This window comes from Lontra canadensis, unplaced genomic scaffold (genome assembly GCF_010015895.1).
Source record: "Lontra canadensis isolate GAN:19392208 unplaced genomic scaffold, GSC_riverotter_1.0 scaffold4, whole genome shotgun sequence".
In the NCBI taxonomy this organism is placed as follows: Eukaryota; Metazoa; Chordata; class Mammalia; order Carnivora; family Mustelidae; genus Lontra; species Lontra canadensis.
This window is the reverse complement of record NW_022630998.1, coordinates 7638624-7654491: the sequence shown is the minus strand read 5'-3', so window position 1 is coordinate 7654491 and position 15868 is coordinate 7638624. Positions and strand designations below refer to the sequence as shown.

Below are 15868 nucleotides of genomic sequence, written 5' to 3'. Positions count from 1 at the left end.
AAACAACAAAAAGTCAACAAGTTGAATCTCTTTGCCATAGTCTGGCATATCTTGAGACAAGAATAAAATCATATCTATTCTATAAATCACTTTAAGCTTGATTACCTTTTATTACTACTAATGTAATAATAAAGAATGATGACATCTGAGTTTTGCTGGAGGATGTCCCGTTTTGTTGGAACAAAAATTTATAAATTATAAATAACTAAAGAGCAGTCTCATCGTATTAGAGAAAGGCTTCTTTAACAGAATGAACTTATTAGCTAATAATTTAGGCTCTTGTTTATAAACGACAGTAAAAATAATCTAGAATTATCAAATTTGCTCAGGATAAGAAGACGACCACAGTCCAGCCCAAAGATGCGTAATTAAAGTACATGGATATATGCAAAATACTTTCCCAGACCACAGAATAATTAAGAAATTTTAATTAAATAACTATTATTTGACATTCATATTTCATAAAATGATTTAAAAATGAAATTAGCCAACCTAAATTATTTGGAGATACAATTAAAACAAAAAAGCTATTAAACATAATATATTAGCAAGAAAAATATATTCAGTTCTCATTAAAAAGTTTTTTTATTGAAAGCTGATGATCTCCACTGGCTGAAGGATGTGATAAGGTAATCACTGCCCTGGAAATGTAGTTGTATTTTAATGACTGAATGTATTCTATTTTCGTCTATGTTTAATTGTATATAGTATTAATATTAAATTCAATTAAAATATCAAAATAGAATTGAGAGGAAATGTAAAATATTTGTATCCATAGACACATAAAACCCACACACAATCTCAAGTATTACAAGATCAATTCCTACATGCTTACTGATAGCTCTTATATAATCCCATGTTGCGCACCTGAGGGATTTCCCTTTGGAACATCATCTAGTTCCAACACTTCATAGTCATCACCAGCCCGACCTAAACTTCTTTCATGCCTGGTCATACATGGTTTAAAACTGACATATGCATGTCTTCTTCCATATCTCCTGCCTGTGATTGTCTGATATCCTCCTGCTGGTTTGGGCCAGGCAGCCTTGCTGGATTCTTGATCCATTGCTGAAAAACAGAGTTAAAAATAAGAGAGGCATACAATGACTTTTATTCTGGTGACCGGTAGGGGCAATATTTCAACATAAATGCTATTACTTGCCAAATCATATGCTACTGAACATCCAGTACACCTTATTAATATTGTAAAACATACCTGAAAAGTAAACATTAAATATTATGAGAGTTATATGCCTCTTTACCCCCAAAAATAGCTTTTAAAGTTTGGTACCTTTAAGATATTTTAGATTTTTATGATGTAACCTAATAAAAGGAATTTTTCATGTGCAAAATTCATACACCATACTACAAAAGCTCATTAAGGATTGGACAATGATCCTCCAAATTATCTAAGTACCTTATGTATAACTCCTTAATACTTACTTGAATTACTAGTACATGTAATGATGGTTTCAATTACATTAAAAGTGAATGCATTCCTATCCAAGGTAATAGGTAACTTCTTTAACTGGCATCTGTACTATCATGAAGAACCAACTGGACCATAATAAAACATAATCCAAATATTAGGGTCAGATAAAATTCTCCAAAAGAAAATAGCAATGAGCCAAGTCAAAGACATGCTACCCCACCTTCCAAAACTACCAATGGTATACACTATGGTAGCAAAACCCATCAACATTTGAACAACTTTAATACTAAGTTCTGACGGCTGAAGGATATATAGTAGTAAACAGTAGCCCCTTTAATTAAGAACATTATCACATCTATATATAAAAGGTTTAAATCTCTTTAGTCAATTAGATTTTACATATACTATACAAGAGGTAAAAAAAATTTTCTCACGGTATATGAAATAATCAAAGGAACAATTACATATTTTTGTTTTATTGCATTAAAACAAATATACTGCTTCCAAGCACAGATAAAAAACACATTATTTATAACGTAGAGTAATCAAGTTTTACATTGTTATTTAATTCCTGAAACAAACTTATGAGGTAGACACTGTACTTCATTTTAAAGATCAAAAAAATTAAAGTTAAAATTCTGTATTTAGTAACCATCCAGTAACTGAAGAGTCTGACTCCAGAAACAGTACCCTTAACAACTCCTCCAAAGGAATAGTCTCCAAAGTGGAAAGCACAACAGTAACCAAGGGGGTACAGAAAGAAAGTAAGAATTTTTATTTATACTTATTTTCATATCAAAAATTGGAAATTAAGCTTTATTTTCAATATACCAATCAAATGGCCTTAAATTAAGACCATGACTCCATGTCATGTACACTATTCAAGGTATCTAGAGAGAAAAATACAAAGTCCTCAATGTAGAGGAACTGACAAACTCTGCTTACCTGCTGGCTCTTTTTCAGTATACTGTGACATATACGGCAGTTTTCTTGTGCCCAGTTCAGTGCAATTATGGATATGACTTAGTTTTTACTCACGCAACGAATAAGCTGCAGAAGATTCCTACAAAGAAACCATGGATTAAACAAAATAATAATACAAAACACAAAACAAAAATAGCAAAACTAATACTCCTCCTAGGGAAGCTCTTTGTTAGCCCCATAATATCAGAAAAATACAACGTGATCTGACAAGTCCACAAAAACCTTACAACTATCAAGATGGTTATTTGAAAAGTTACATCTCCTCTTAAAAAACCTTGTTATAAGTATATATCATCCTTAAGACTGACAACGATAACACACATAAAATTTAAAAGTAAATAAGCAGACAAACTGGAAGAAATGTTTACTGAGGTATGTAACCAAACTATCTGGGGGTCTACCACACTATGCTCTCTCTGCTTCTCCATCAAGCACTGGAATTCCTTTAGCCCTGGAACTGTTAAAAGAAGTTAACCCTAGGAATACAAACTTTATTTTAAAAATGCATAATGAGGGCGCCTGGGTGGCTCAGTGGGTTAAAGCCTCTGCCTTCGGCTCAGGTCATGATCCCACGGTCCTGGGATCGAGCCCCACATTGTGCTCTCTACTCTGCAGGGAGCCTGCTTCCTCCTCTCTCTCTCTCTGCCTGCCTCTCTGCCTACTTGCGATCTCTGTCAAATAAATAAATAAAATCTTAAAAAAAAAAAAATCTTTAAAAAAATTTAAAAAAATAAAAATGCATAATGGTTTGTAACAATTAAAAATTAGTATATGTAAATAATGATATTGTTTGAAAAGAGTCAACTTATCATTCAGATTTTTTAAAAAGATTTTATTTATTTATTTGACAGAGAGAGATCACAAGTAGGCAGAGAGGCAGACAGAGGGGGGCGGGGAAGCAGGCTCCCTGCTAAGCAGAGAGCCCGATGTGGGGCTCGATCCCAGAACACTGGGATCATAACCTGAGCCAAAAGCAGAGGCTTTAACCCACTGAGCCACCCAGGTGACCCTCATTCAGATATTTTAATCCCAAATTAGAACCTACTCTAATTTAAAACTAAATATTTTATTATCAAGTAACAAATATAAAATGACCTTCTGATTTGCAATTAATTCACTTACTATCTCAAAAGTTGCAATCTGTGCTTTTTTTAAAAGTGTGGTAAGGGCTTACATTTCTATTTAAACACCTTATTTACTTAAACATTGGAACTATGGCTAATTACCTGTTAATTGCCTATCACCACTTAGTAGAAGATGATAGTTCTGCAAATGAGCTTAACTGTACATGTTATCTGTCTAGCCATAGAAAGCTATGTATTAACATACATAAGAGTACACACACACATTCTCCAATATAAATTACAAATTCAGCAACAGGCTGTGAACCAAGTCAGACTATTAGCAACAGCTAAAGGATAAATAATACCCCCCCCAAAGCTACCATACTGGCAAAAACAAGCTCTAATTAACATTGTTTTAATACTAAGAAAAATGATCTGAAATAACTTGAATCTGAATAATCTGAAATAACCTGAATCTTCCCATATTCACAGTATAGTACATGGCAACTGTAAAGCATGACCATGGATTTAAATTCACAAGTACTTTACCGAGTCTTTTCTTTACAATAAAGCTTTATTTCACCATATTCCCAGGCACTACTTCTAGTGCTGACGATAATGAACCAATGGACAAATATTCCTGACCTCTTAAAATTACAGTATTTGGTACAGACACTAAACAAAACAAGAAGTAAATAAATACCTGGTTAGACAATACATACTGTGGAGCAAAATAAAACAGAGACTGAAGAGTTGCTGAGGGCATGCAATTAGAAATACGGTGGTTAGGGAAAACCTCACTGGGAAGTGATCATCTGATCATCCCACACCTGTGAGGGAGAGAACCATGTGTAAATCTAGGGAAAGAACATTTCAGGCAGATTAAAAGGAAGTTCCTGAGGTGAAAACTTTCAGAAGTGATCATAGCAAGAAGTCTGGGATGGAATGAATAAGAGAGAAAGCAACAGATGAGGTGAGAAAATTAGTTAGGGTGGGTGGGTGGGGAGGGTTAGGTGGAACAGATCACTTAGGCCCTTATAGGATAATGCAAGAAATGCAGGTTTTATGCTAAGTGAGCTGGAAAACCACTGAAGAGCTCTGAACACAGAACAGATACTACCTAACTTCTGTTCTAAGAGGAACACTCTGGCTACTGTTTTGAACAGACTGAAGGGGAACAAGGTGAAAGGCAAGGAGCCTGGTTGCAAAGCTATCAAAATAATACTGGCAAGAGATGACAGTAGTTTAAACCAGGGTAAAAAAGTGGTGAGAAATGGTCAGATTCTGAATAAATTATGAAAGCAGTGTCAGCAAAATTTTCTGATACAGGTTATAAAATAAGGTAAGGAAGGAGTCAAGGTTGACTCTAAGCTTTATAGTCCGGACAACTAGAAACATAAAAGAGTTAACCATTAAATGAAGTAGGAAAATCTGTGGAAGAAGCAGGTTTGGAGAAAATATATTCAGTTTAGTTTTAGACGGTTAAATTTGAGATATCTATCAGACATTCGAGTAGAAAATATTAAATAGGAACCTGGAGTTGACTAAAGAATGTTGAGCTGCCATTATTATTTGTGAGTGATCGGTATGTAAATAATATTCAAAGAAGCATGAACTTTGACATCTAAGTGTACTTGGTGAAGGAAAAAATTTCAAGGTCTGAGCCCTGAGATGATCCAACACAAAAAGGCCAGGAAAAAAGAAATATCAGGAAAATCTGGCATAGGCCAATGAGAGAAAAGGAAAACCCAGTGGTGTGGATGCCAAATGAAGAAAGTGCCTCAGACAGAAGAACTGATCCACTGTGCCAAATGCTGCTAAGAGGTAAAGTATGAGGAGGATCTATAACTGGCCGCTGAACTCAGCAACATGGAGGATACTGAAGATCCTGACAAGGGCACCTTTGGTAGAATAGTGGATGTAAAAGACTGAGCAGAATGCTATAAAGAGATAGTGAGAGAAAAGGAACTGTAACTGGAAAGAGTACAAAGATCTGAAAACCATTGTTTCTGAGTAAGGGGGTTTGTTTTGTTTTGTTTTGTTTTGTTTTTAAAGAAGCGCCACACCCTGCATGGAGTCCAAAGCAGGGCTTTAACTCAAGACCCGGAGATCAAGACCTGGGCTGAGATCAAGGACACTTAACCATGTTGGACACTTAATCAACTAAGCCACCCAGGCACCCCTTAAAAAATGTCTTTAATGTGATTCCACTTGCTTCCCAAAGATACTCTCTTCTGAGCCCTCCAATATCCTCATCTATACTTCTGAAAACAAGTCTACTTGTTTTCAAGGCCTATGACCCCGGCTCTGATACCTTTTGATTGTACTTCTGAGTTAAGTCCCCTGATTTGCGTGTGTGTCTGTCTTTACTAGAAGATCGAGTAACTGTTTCAGAAATTTTACATAAGAAGGTAAACTCTGGGTCACATGCCTGAAAACATTTCATCCCTCCCTCATACTTTAGGTATGGCCCCAAAACCACTTTCTCCAAACTCTGAGACACATTGTTTTCCAACATCCCATGGTGGAATATGGCATCCCATTCTGCCAATTTATTTCTCCTATGTAAACTAATTTTTCTCCCTGGAATATTTAGGTTATCCTCTTAATAAAATGATATTCTATAATGCCACAAGGACTTTTTAAGGGGCAGGCCATTTTAAAATTTCTCCTACATGGCCCTAATTGAGCTGTTCTAAAGACGTGTCAGTTTGTCTCAAAGATGTCCTTTTTCAAAATTCGTATTTTCTCTGTATTTTGCCTACACAGATTAATCCTTTGTCTGCAAACTTTTCTTTCTCATTTTCACTCTGTGAGCTGGTAAACTTCATCTACTTTTACTGCCAGTATTCTCTGTAATAATCTTCTAAATGTCTTATACTTTCTTGTTCTCTGCTTCTTTTATTATTTTCAAAAGTAGCTCATGCCTTATGAATAAAACATAGAATGGAATCCCTCTGTAAATACTAATTATTTTTATTTCACCTAAGGCCAGCTATAGTTGGGTATCTATAACAGTGTTATCTCGTTTCCAAATAAAAAAGTATGAAAATTTAAAAAAAAAAAAAGCAGAACAGGGAGGAGAGAGGATGAAGAGCAAGAAATAAAAACCACAGTGGTGTGTCAAGATTAAAATAGATTAAAATAGTTAATTCATCAGTCCCAAACTTGTATCTCAAGCAAATCAGAAACATTCAGTCCCAGTTCTTTCTGAAGAGATGTTTGCTTTGCTGAATTAGTCTCTTGCTCCTTGTACTAGTCATGTAATAAGTAACATATGATTCAATTATTCAATTCAAATGCTTTGGGACTTTCATATATTTCTTACGAACTGTCATCAAGTAAACTATATAAATATGCTGCTGTCTAAGAATTAAAAGAGTGAATCAGCAAAGTATTAGTTCTAGATCTTATTAACCTGGAAGTCATCACTTTATCATTTTGACTAGGAAAGATATGCCAGCAGCTACAGAGAGACAATAAAAACAACCTTCAAAAGAATATAAGGGAAAGCATGGTTATGGGATACACACCTCCCACAGCAGAATGTAAAGAGTAGTGATTTTAGGGGCTCCTGAGTAGCTCAGTGGGTTGGGCCTCTGCCTTCGGCTCAGGTCATGATCTCAGGGTCCTGGGATGGAGCCCCACATCGGGCTCTCTGCTCAGCGGGGAGCCTGCTTCCCCCTCTTTATCTGCCTGCTGCTCTGTTTACTTGTGATCTCTCTCTGTGTCAAATAAATAAAAAAAATCTTTAAAGAAAATAAATAAAGAGTAGTGATTTTAAAGACAAAGACCTTGCTTTTTTCTTCTTACTTGAATGCACTATTAATGCAATCTATTAAAAGCACTGGTTCTAACACATTGTCTAACACAGTATGAATTCAAATGTCTGTTGAACAAAAGGATGAATGAATGAACAAACAATTCTGATCTACGAATTCTTTGATACTTCTTCAAAATAGCAAAGCCAAATCTGCACCTCTTCAGTGTGGGCTGTACTTAGTGACTTGTTTCTAACGAAGACAATGTATAATGTACAAGATGAGGGCATAAAAGTCATTGTGGCTTCCTCCTTGCTGTCTCTCAGCTCACTCTCTCTGGGAGAAGCAAGCTGTTACACAGATCATTCAAGCAATCCTAAGGTCCACATGTTGAGGAACTGGCAGTTTCTGCCAAGAGCCAGAAGGAACTCACGTCTTCTGGTAACAGCCATGTGAATGAATCACCCAGGAAGCAGCATCTTCATTAAGTCCCAATCAAGTCTTCAGATGACTGTAGTCCCAACCGGTACCTTGACTGCAACCTCGTGAGAGACCCTGAGACCACCCAGACAGGCTACTCCTGAATTTCTGACTCAGAAACTATGAGATATAATAAATGTTCCCAGGTATTAGTTCTATTGAAGCATAACAAATTATCCTGCAATAAATAACAAACACAAATACTTTAGATTACATGCACTAAGATACTGAATTTTTCTTATACTTCTACTTATTATTAGAACAAAGATTTCCTACCGCCAACTCATGAAAGCATATTTTCTCCCTTTTAAAAGATCTGCTTATTCACAGCATAGGTAGTGCCATGCTAGGATCGACAGTACCAAAATGAATTATACTGGTGTTCTGCTGGCGGGCAATGTCAGACCTGCTGCTTAGCTCCTATATTCTACCTATCCTCTAACAGATATTCACTACATACCTACTGCATCAGGAACACTTACTTTCAGAATTTAAATCTAGCTGATTTAAGTGAAGTTTTAGGCAAAGGAAAGGAGAAATCCTCTGAACTTCCAGAAGAGTTTCAACTAAAAGCTTGGATCTATACCCCTGTGACATATTTGCTGGGAGCCAAAAATAACTCACTTAAAAAAAAAAACAAAAAAACAAAAAACAAACAGAGGTATAACTGGCTGGCATATTAGTACTGAGTATACAACATAATGATTTGATATTTGTATACAGTACTAAATGATAATCAAAGTAACATCCATCTAGTTAACATCCATCACCATAAATAGTAAGGAATTTTTTTCTTGTGATGAGAACTTTTAAGATCTATTTTAACAACCTTCAAATATATGATATGGTATTATTACCTACAGACACCACGATATACATTAACTCCCATGACTTACTTACTTTGTAACTGGAAGTTTGTACCTTTTGCCCCTCTTCACCCATTTTGCCTGCCTCCCACTCCCACCTCTGGCAACCACCTATCTGGTCTCTTTATCTATGAGCTTTTACTGATTACCCATATGAGGTCATAACAGTATTTGTCTTTCTCTGTCTGGCTTATTTCAGTTAGTATAATACCCTCAAGGTCCATCCATATTGTTGCAAATGGCAGGATTTCATTCTTTTTTCATGGCTGAATAATATTCCATCGTTCGTGTACACACACACACACACACACACACACTGCAACTTTTTCCTTCCCTAGGAAAATCCCTTCTTCTTGTCTTTCTTTCTTTGCTTAAAAAATTCTCCCACAGTCCTAGAGATTAAAGGTCCAGAATCAAGGTGTCAAGGGCCATATTTCCCCCCAAAGGCTCTAGAAGAGAATCCTTTCTCACTTCTAGCTTCTGGTGAATGCCAGCAAACCTCTGCATTCCCTGGCTTTATGCCACATCTTCTTTATTCATTCACCAATCAATAGACACTTAGGTTGTTTCCATACCTTGGCCACTATAAATAATGCTACAAAGAATATAGGGGTATAGTTATCTTTTCAAGTTAGTATTTTTGTTTTCTTCAGATAAATACCCAGAAGTGGAACCACTGGATCATATGGTAGTTCTACTTTTAATTTTTTGAGAAACCTCCATTCTGTCTTCCATAGTGGCTGCATCAGTTTACACTCTCCCCAAGAGTGCACAGGGTTTTGTTTTTTTTTTTCTTTTCATATCCCCGCCAACACTTGTCATTTCTTTTCTTTTTGATAAAAGCCGTTCTAACAGATATGAGTTAATATCTCATTGTAGTTTTGATTTGCCTGTCTCTGATGATTAATGACACTGAGCATCTTTTCATGTACCTGCTGCCCATCTGTATGTTGTCTTTAGCTTTTATTTATTTATTTGACAGAGAGATCACAAGTAGGCAAGAGAGGCAGGCAGAGAGAGACGGGGGAAGCAGGCTCCCCGCTGAGCAGAGAGCCCGTTGTGGGGCTTGATCCCAGGACCCTGAGATCATGACCTGAGCCGAAGGCAGAGGCTTAACCCACTGAGCCACCCAGGTGCCCCTGTATGTTGTCTTTACAAAAATGTCTGCTCATATGCTCTGCCCATTTTCTAACTGGATTGGATTTTTGCTATTAAGTTGCATGATTCCTATTATATTTTGGATACTAACCCTTTACCATGTATATAATTTGCAACTACTTTTTCTCAATTAGCAGGCTGCTTATAAATAACTCATTGTCCAACTATCTTTCCTAGAAATAGAAAAGTAAGTTGAGAAACAAATATAATTTAATCCAACTATTTGAAAGGCAAAGTCTTGATTACTCTTCCAAGCCCACTGGAAAATTTGTTTTATATTCTCTCATATTTGCCTTTATAAAAATGCCTACAAAATGCCCTAAAAATGTTTCTTAAAATTCCTCATAAAACAAACTTCTAAAATTACATCATAGCCTGTATTTCCTTTCAGTAAAATAATTACTTAGTCATACAAAATTTTGGTTAATTATTATCAAACTTGAGTTATAAATCCAATAATACAAACTTTATGACAAAATGAGTTTATGACAAACTATAACAAGTATTGCCAGAAATCTGTTTTGTGTATGATAGAACCAATTACATTTTAACTTAGTTTAAAGATTTTATTTAAAATAAAATCAAGAGAGAGCAAGAACAAGAGAGATCACAAAGGGAGAGGAAGAAGCTGACTCACCGCTGAGCAGAGAAGCCAACACAGGGCTTGATCCCAAGACCCCAAGATCATGACCTGAGCTGAAGACAGACCCCTAAACCGAATGAGCCACTCAGAGGCTCCTTAACTTAGTTTACTAACATTATCTCATCTTTCTATTTTTAGCTGCTAAGGCAAAGTAAACATTCCAAGAGATTAATAAAGTATCTACTTTGAATAACAATCTAAGCTTACACTTAAATGATTTCTCATACTTACATATTCTTTTTAATTTTTCTCTAGATTTTTCGTATCTTCTAGGCACAAGCACAAAAGGTTGCTCGTACATAGTGGCAACTGCAAAATATTCTACTAAATGTAACTAGCAGATACACAAAAATTAAGGACTGAGGTGATATTATTCCTATATATTGCTACAAACAAGAAGATTCAATTGTAGCAAATCAAATATGTACTATCAGCCACTAGACTTCGAAGTTACAAGCTGATACACAAGAGAACTTTCGGTACATGACTACTAGATTCTGTAAATGAACAACTGTAGAAATGACAATAGATAATTCAGAGAGAAATTTTAAAAGTACAACTGTTAAACTTCTGAGATCAAATGGGTTTACTAACCCTACTAACACAAAGAGATAATCTGATAAAAGGCTAGTAAGCTTACTTAAATACCAATTTTCGTGACTTTTCTGTCAATTACTGTAAAAGCTTTAATTAACTCAGCACGGATACAGTCAAAATTCCACTAAAAAACATAAAATATATGTAACTGGAAACAGACCTTTAGATAATCCAAAATTTTTATATTTAAGTAGATAAAAAACTATTTCCAACTTGTTATGGAAAAGCCTCTATCTCATCAAAAATGGTCTTAAAAATTGTTTAAAAAATTGTTTTAAGAAGTTTTATGCAAATGAGCACCTAAGTGGCTCAGTTAAGGGTCTGCCTTGGGCTCAGGTCTTGATCTCAGTGTTCTGGGATGGAGCTTCATGTCGAGCTCCCCGCTAAGCAGGGACTCTGCTTCTCCCTCGCCTGCTGGCCCCCCACACTTCTGCACACTCTCATGCTCTCTCATTCTCTCATGTGAGCACTCTCTTGCTCTCAAATAAATAAAGCTTTAAAATAAATAAATAACTGCTACAAACTGCTATTTTTAAATGAATATCCATAGAGAGAAATCTGTGAAGAAAGAATTAAATAGGCATATAGCCAACATAGTAGAATAATAAAGACCTTTTATGGTTTACTGCAAATATAATTGGCAAAGGGGAAAAAAAAAGTTTAAAGTCAAAGACAAATTGAGATGGAAGAATAAAATACCAATCCATTAAAAAAAAACAGGATGAAGGCTATTCCTCAAATTTACCTCTCATTTAGATAGGAAGATCTGATTTAAATGCGACCTAACTAAGAAGGGCCCTGCTCAACCCACCCTCCTCTGGGATGCCAAGTCAAATCAGTTCCAAATAAAGAAACAGCTTAGAATTATTTCCATGTCAATAAGCCAAGAAACAAAAAAAAAAAAAAAAAAAAAAAAAAAGTACAGGAAAAAAGAAAAATAGAAAATTCAATGTTGTGCATATTAAATGTAGCAAACTTGACGTGATGATAAAAATTCACAAAATGTGTCCAAAACAAATTAATATACCTATGATATTTAGACATTTGGAAGTGTCTTAACTACAAAAAAAAAAAAAAAAAAAAAAAAAAAGCTTATATGAGTGGATTTGGAGAAACGAAGAAACAAGCATGGCAAAATGTTGATGCAAGATGTTGTATAAATGTGGTTTCCTTGTACTCCACAGAAATTTGTTTAGAAATTTTCATGAAAAAATCTTTTCAAGTATTTTCCTTTTCTCTGCAATCATTTGTTGAAGAACTATTTTTTAAAAAGTACAAAACTCTTCAGCATGCATTATACAGTTCAATGAATTTTTTCCTATGTCATATATCCAAATAACTACCACCTACATCAAGATATAAAACATTGCCATCATTTCAGAAGGTTCTCTCTCACCCCTTCCAACTGATTAAACTTCTCTCAAACCATAGGCAACCACTTTCTGGACTTCTACCCCAGATTAGTTTTTCCTGTTTTAAACTAAACAAGTGGAATCATACAGTATGAACTCTTTTGTGTCTGTCTACTTTTGCTCAACACAATGTTTCTGGGATTCATTCATGTTGTTATAAATATTCTTATACACATTTTTTACCTTTCTTGGGTAGTATGACCTGGAATTACTGGGTCATAGTACACACAGCCATGCTTAACCGTAAGAGTTGTTACCAGTTTTCCAAAGTGGTCCTCACTAGCAACATACAGTAATATCAGTTGCTTTGTATCTTTAGCAACCCTTGTTATTGTGAGTCTCTAACACTGGCCATTCTGGTAGGTGTGTGATGATGACATTTCCTTGATGAATAATAACATAGAGCAACTTTACCTGTGTACACTGCCTTTTGTATACCTTCTTTTGTAAAGAATCTGATCACTTTTTGGCACGTTTTTAAAAACTGAGCTGTATGCCTTTTTCTTTTTGACTTGTAATTTACGTGTATTTTCTTGATACAAGTCCTTTACCCGACTTATTTATCGCAACTATTCTAACAGTCTGTGGCTTGCCTTTTCCTTTCTTAATGATAGATTCAAAAATAGAATTTTTTAAAAAAGATTCTATTTATTCATGAGAAACAGAGAGAGAGAGCCAGAGGGAGAAGCAGGCTCCCCACTGAGCAAGGAGCCTGATGCAGGACTCGATCCTAAGACCCCAGGATCACGACCTGAATTGAAGGCAGACGCTTAACCATCTGAGCCACCCAGGCACCCAAAAAATAGAAATTCTTAATTGTACAGTCTAATTTATTAATTTTACATTCTACTTAAGAAATTTTTGCCAAGGTGATACAGATATTCATCTAGGTTTTCTTCTACAAGCTTCATAATTTTAGCTTTTACGTTTAGATCTATGATGAAACTCAAATGAACTTTTGAAGATATAGCATCAAGTATAAATCAAGATTCATTTCATTATCATGTGGATATCTACTTTATGTAACACAATTTATTAAAAGTAAATGCATTCTCTTCTTAATTTCATGGAGCTCTTGTCATAAACCAAGAACAGTTTATATGAAGGGCTATTTCTAGACACTCATATTCTTCCATTGACCTTTTTATCTACCTTGTTCTAATACACATGGGGTTTTTTTAAAAGATTTTATTTATTTATTTGACAAAGAGAGAGATCACAAGTAGTCAGAGAGGCAGGCAGAGGGGGAGGGGGAAGCAGGCTCCCTGCTGAGCAGAGAGACTGATGTAGTGCTCGATCCCAGGACCCTGAGATCATGATCCAAGCTGAAGGCAGAGGCCTAACCCACTGAGCCACACAGGTGCCGCAATACACACGGTTTTAATGACTATAAGTTCACAATAAGTCATAACATCTGAGACATTTACATTTTAATATAAATTCTGGAATCCATTTGACCAAAAAAAAAAAAAAAGATCTGGAATTTTCAGATTGTATTGAACCCATAGTTCAACATGAGGGAAACTGACATGGTAACAATACTGAATTTCCTACTACATAAAGATGGAATATTTCTCTCTTTATTAAAGTATTTTAAGATGTCTCTAGGAGCACCTGGGTGGCTCAGTCAATTAAACATCTGACTCTTGATTTTGGCTCTAGTTAAGATCGAAGGGCTGAGAGAGACTGAGCCCTGAGTCAGGCTCCATGCTCAGCACAGGGAGTTTGCTTGAGATTCTCTCTCCCTCTGCCCCTTCACCCCCCACACTCTTTGTCTCTAAAATAAATCTTTTAAAAATAAAATAAGATGTCTCTGAGCATTGTTTTATCATTTTTGGCATAGAAGTTTTCCTCAATTTTTATCATATTTATTCTTAGAGATATCACATATTTTGATGTTATTTTATTTACTTACTTACTTACTTACTTGGGAGAGAGGACAAAGGGAGAAGGAGAAGCAGACCCCCACTGAGCAAAGGGCCCGATGTCCTGGGATCATGACTTCTGCCAAAGGCAGACACTTAACCAACTGAGCCACTCAGGTGCTACATAATGCTCTTCTAACGATACTTTTCTAATTTTATTTTACACATTTTGTTGCTAGTATACACCTTAAAATTCATTTTTGCATACTGGCCTTGTGTAACATATATAACAGTGAATAGAAGGAAAGATATTAGACATGAAACAAGACTTTTCATTGAGTATGCTGTTAACTGTACATTTTCTGATACTCTAAGAAAAAAAAAAAAGATTTGAGAGAGAGAGAGAGAGAGAGAGCGGGCACATGCATGAATAGGAAGGGGAGAGACAGAGGGAGAGGGAGAAGCAGATTCCCTGCTAAGTAGGGAGCCTGACATGGAGCTCCATCCCAGGACCCTGAGATCATGACCTGAGCAGAAGGCAGATGTTTAACTAACTGAGCCACCCAGGTGCTGCCATTTTCTGATTATCTTGAGGAAATAAAGGATATTTTCTTCATTTGCTAAGATGATGAGGATTTTTATCATGAATGGATGTTGAACTTCAAATTATTTCTCTTTATCTGCAGAAATGATCCTATTGTTTCTCTATATTGTTCTGTTAAAGAGATGAATTACACTGATTAATTTTAAAAACATTAAACCAACCTTGCATTCCTGGAACAAATTTCTGATCTATATTATCCTTTCTATATATCACTGGATTATTTCAGTATCTATGTTCATGATAAATACTAGCCTATAATTTTCCCCTTTTTGTCATGCTTTTGGTAGCTTTTCCTATCAAGATTACACTAAAATCATAAAATATTGTGGGTGATGTTTATACTTTTTCTCAGAAGAATTTGTGTAAAAGTGTCAATGTATCTTACTTAAATGTTTACAATTTACCAGTGAAGCCATCTGGGCCTGTGGTTTTATAGAAAAGTTTTCAATAAACTCAACTTGTTTAATAGACATTAGTCAACTCATTTTCCATTTCCCATGTCAGTTTTGGTAAGTTGTGTTTTTCAAAGATTATGATCTTTCATTCAACTTATCAAATATTAAAATAAAGCTGCTCATAATTTCTTCTTATTAACAATTTACTATCCAAAAGGTCTGTATTAACGCCTTTTACATTCCTGGTATTGGTAACTTGTGTCTTTTCCCATTTTTTCCTTCATCAGTTCATTACACATTTATTGTTTTTAAAAAGTCTTCTCAACAAACTGACTATAAAACTTGTAGTTCCTTAATTTCTACTTTTCTATATACTATTTCCTTCTAGTTTCTTTGGGTTTGATTTGTTGTTCCCTTCAGTTGCAAGCTTAGAGTAATAATTTTTAACCTTTTTTCTTTACTAATATATGCACAGAAAGCTACAGAGTTCTTGTAAAGTACTGCTTCAGTTTCATTCCGTAAGTTCTGATAGAACATTTTTGTTGTTTTTCAGACTTAAATGATTTTTAATTTTTATTGTGACTTTGTTTTTGATTAATGCAGTATT

General features: G+C 35.2%; 1 protein-coding gene across 2 annotated transcripts in view; it reads right to left on the bottom strand.

Annotated features, from left to right (window-relative positions):
• PJA2 (praja ring finger ubiquitin ligase 2) overlaps window positions 1–15868 on the bottom strand; it is a 75952-nt gene that overhangs the window by 50802 nt on the left and 9282 nt on the right. For both annotated transcript variants that reach the window (XM_032845201.1, XM_032845211.1), the window contains exons 2-3: window positions 2378–2495; window positions 868–1068 (exon numbers count right to left, since the gene is read on the bottom strand). In XM_032845201.1, coding sequence (XP_032701092.1) covers window positions 868–1068; window positions 2378–2408 — 232 coding nt within the window. In that variant the 5' untranslated portion in view covers window positions 2409–2495. The remainder of the gene's footprint in view (window positions 1–867; window positions 1069–2377; window positions 2496–15868) is intronic.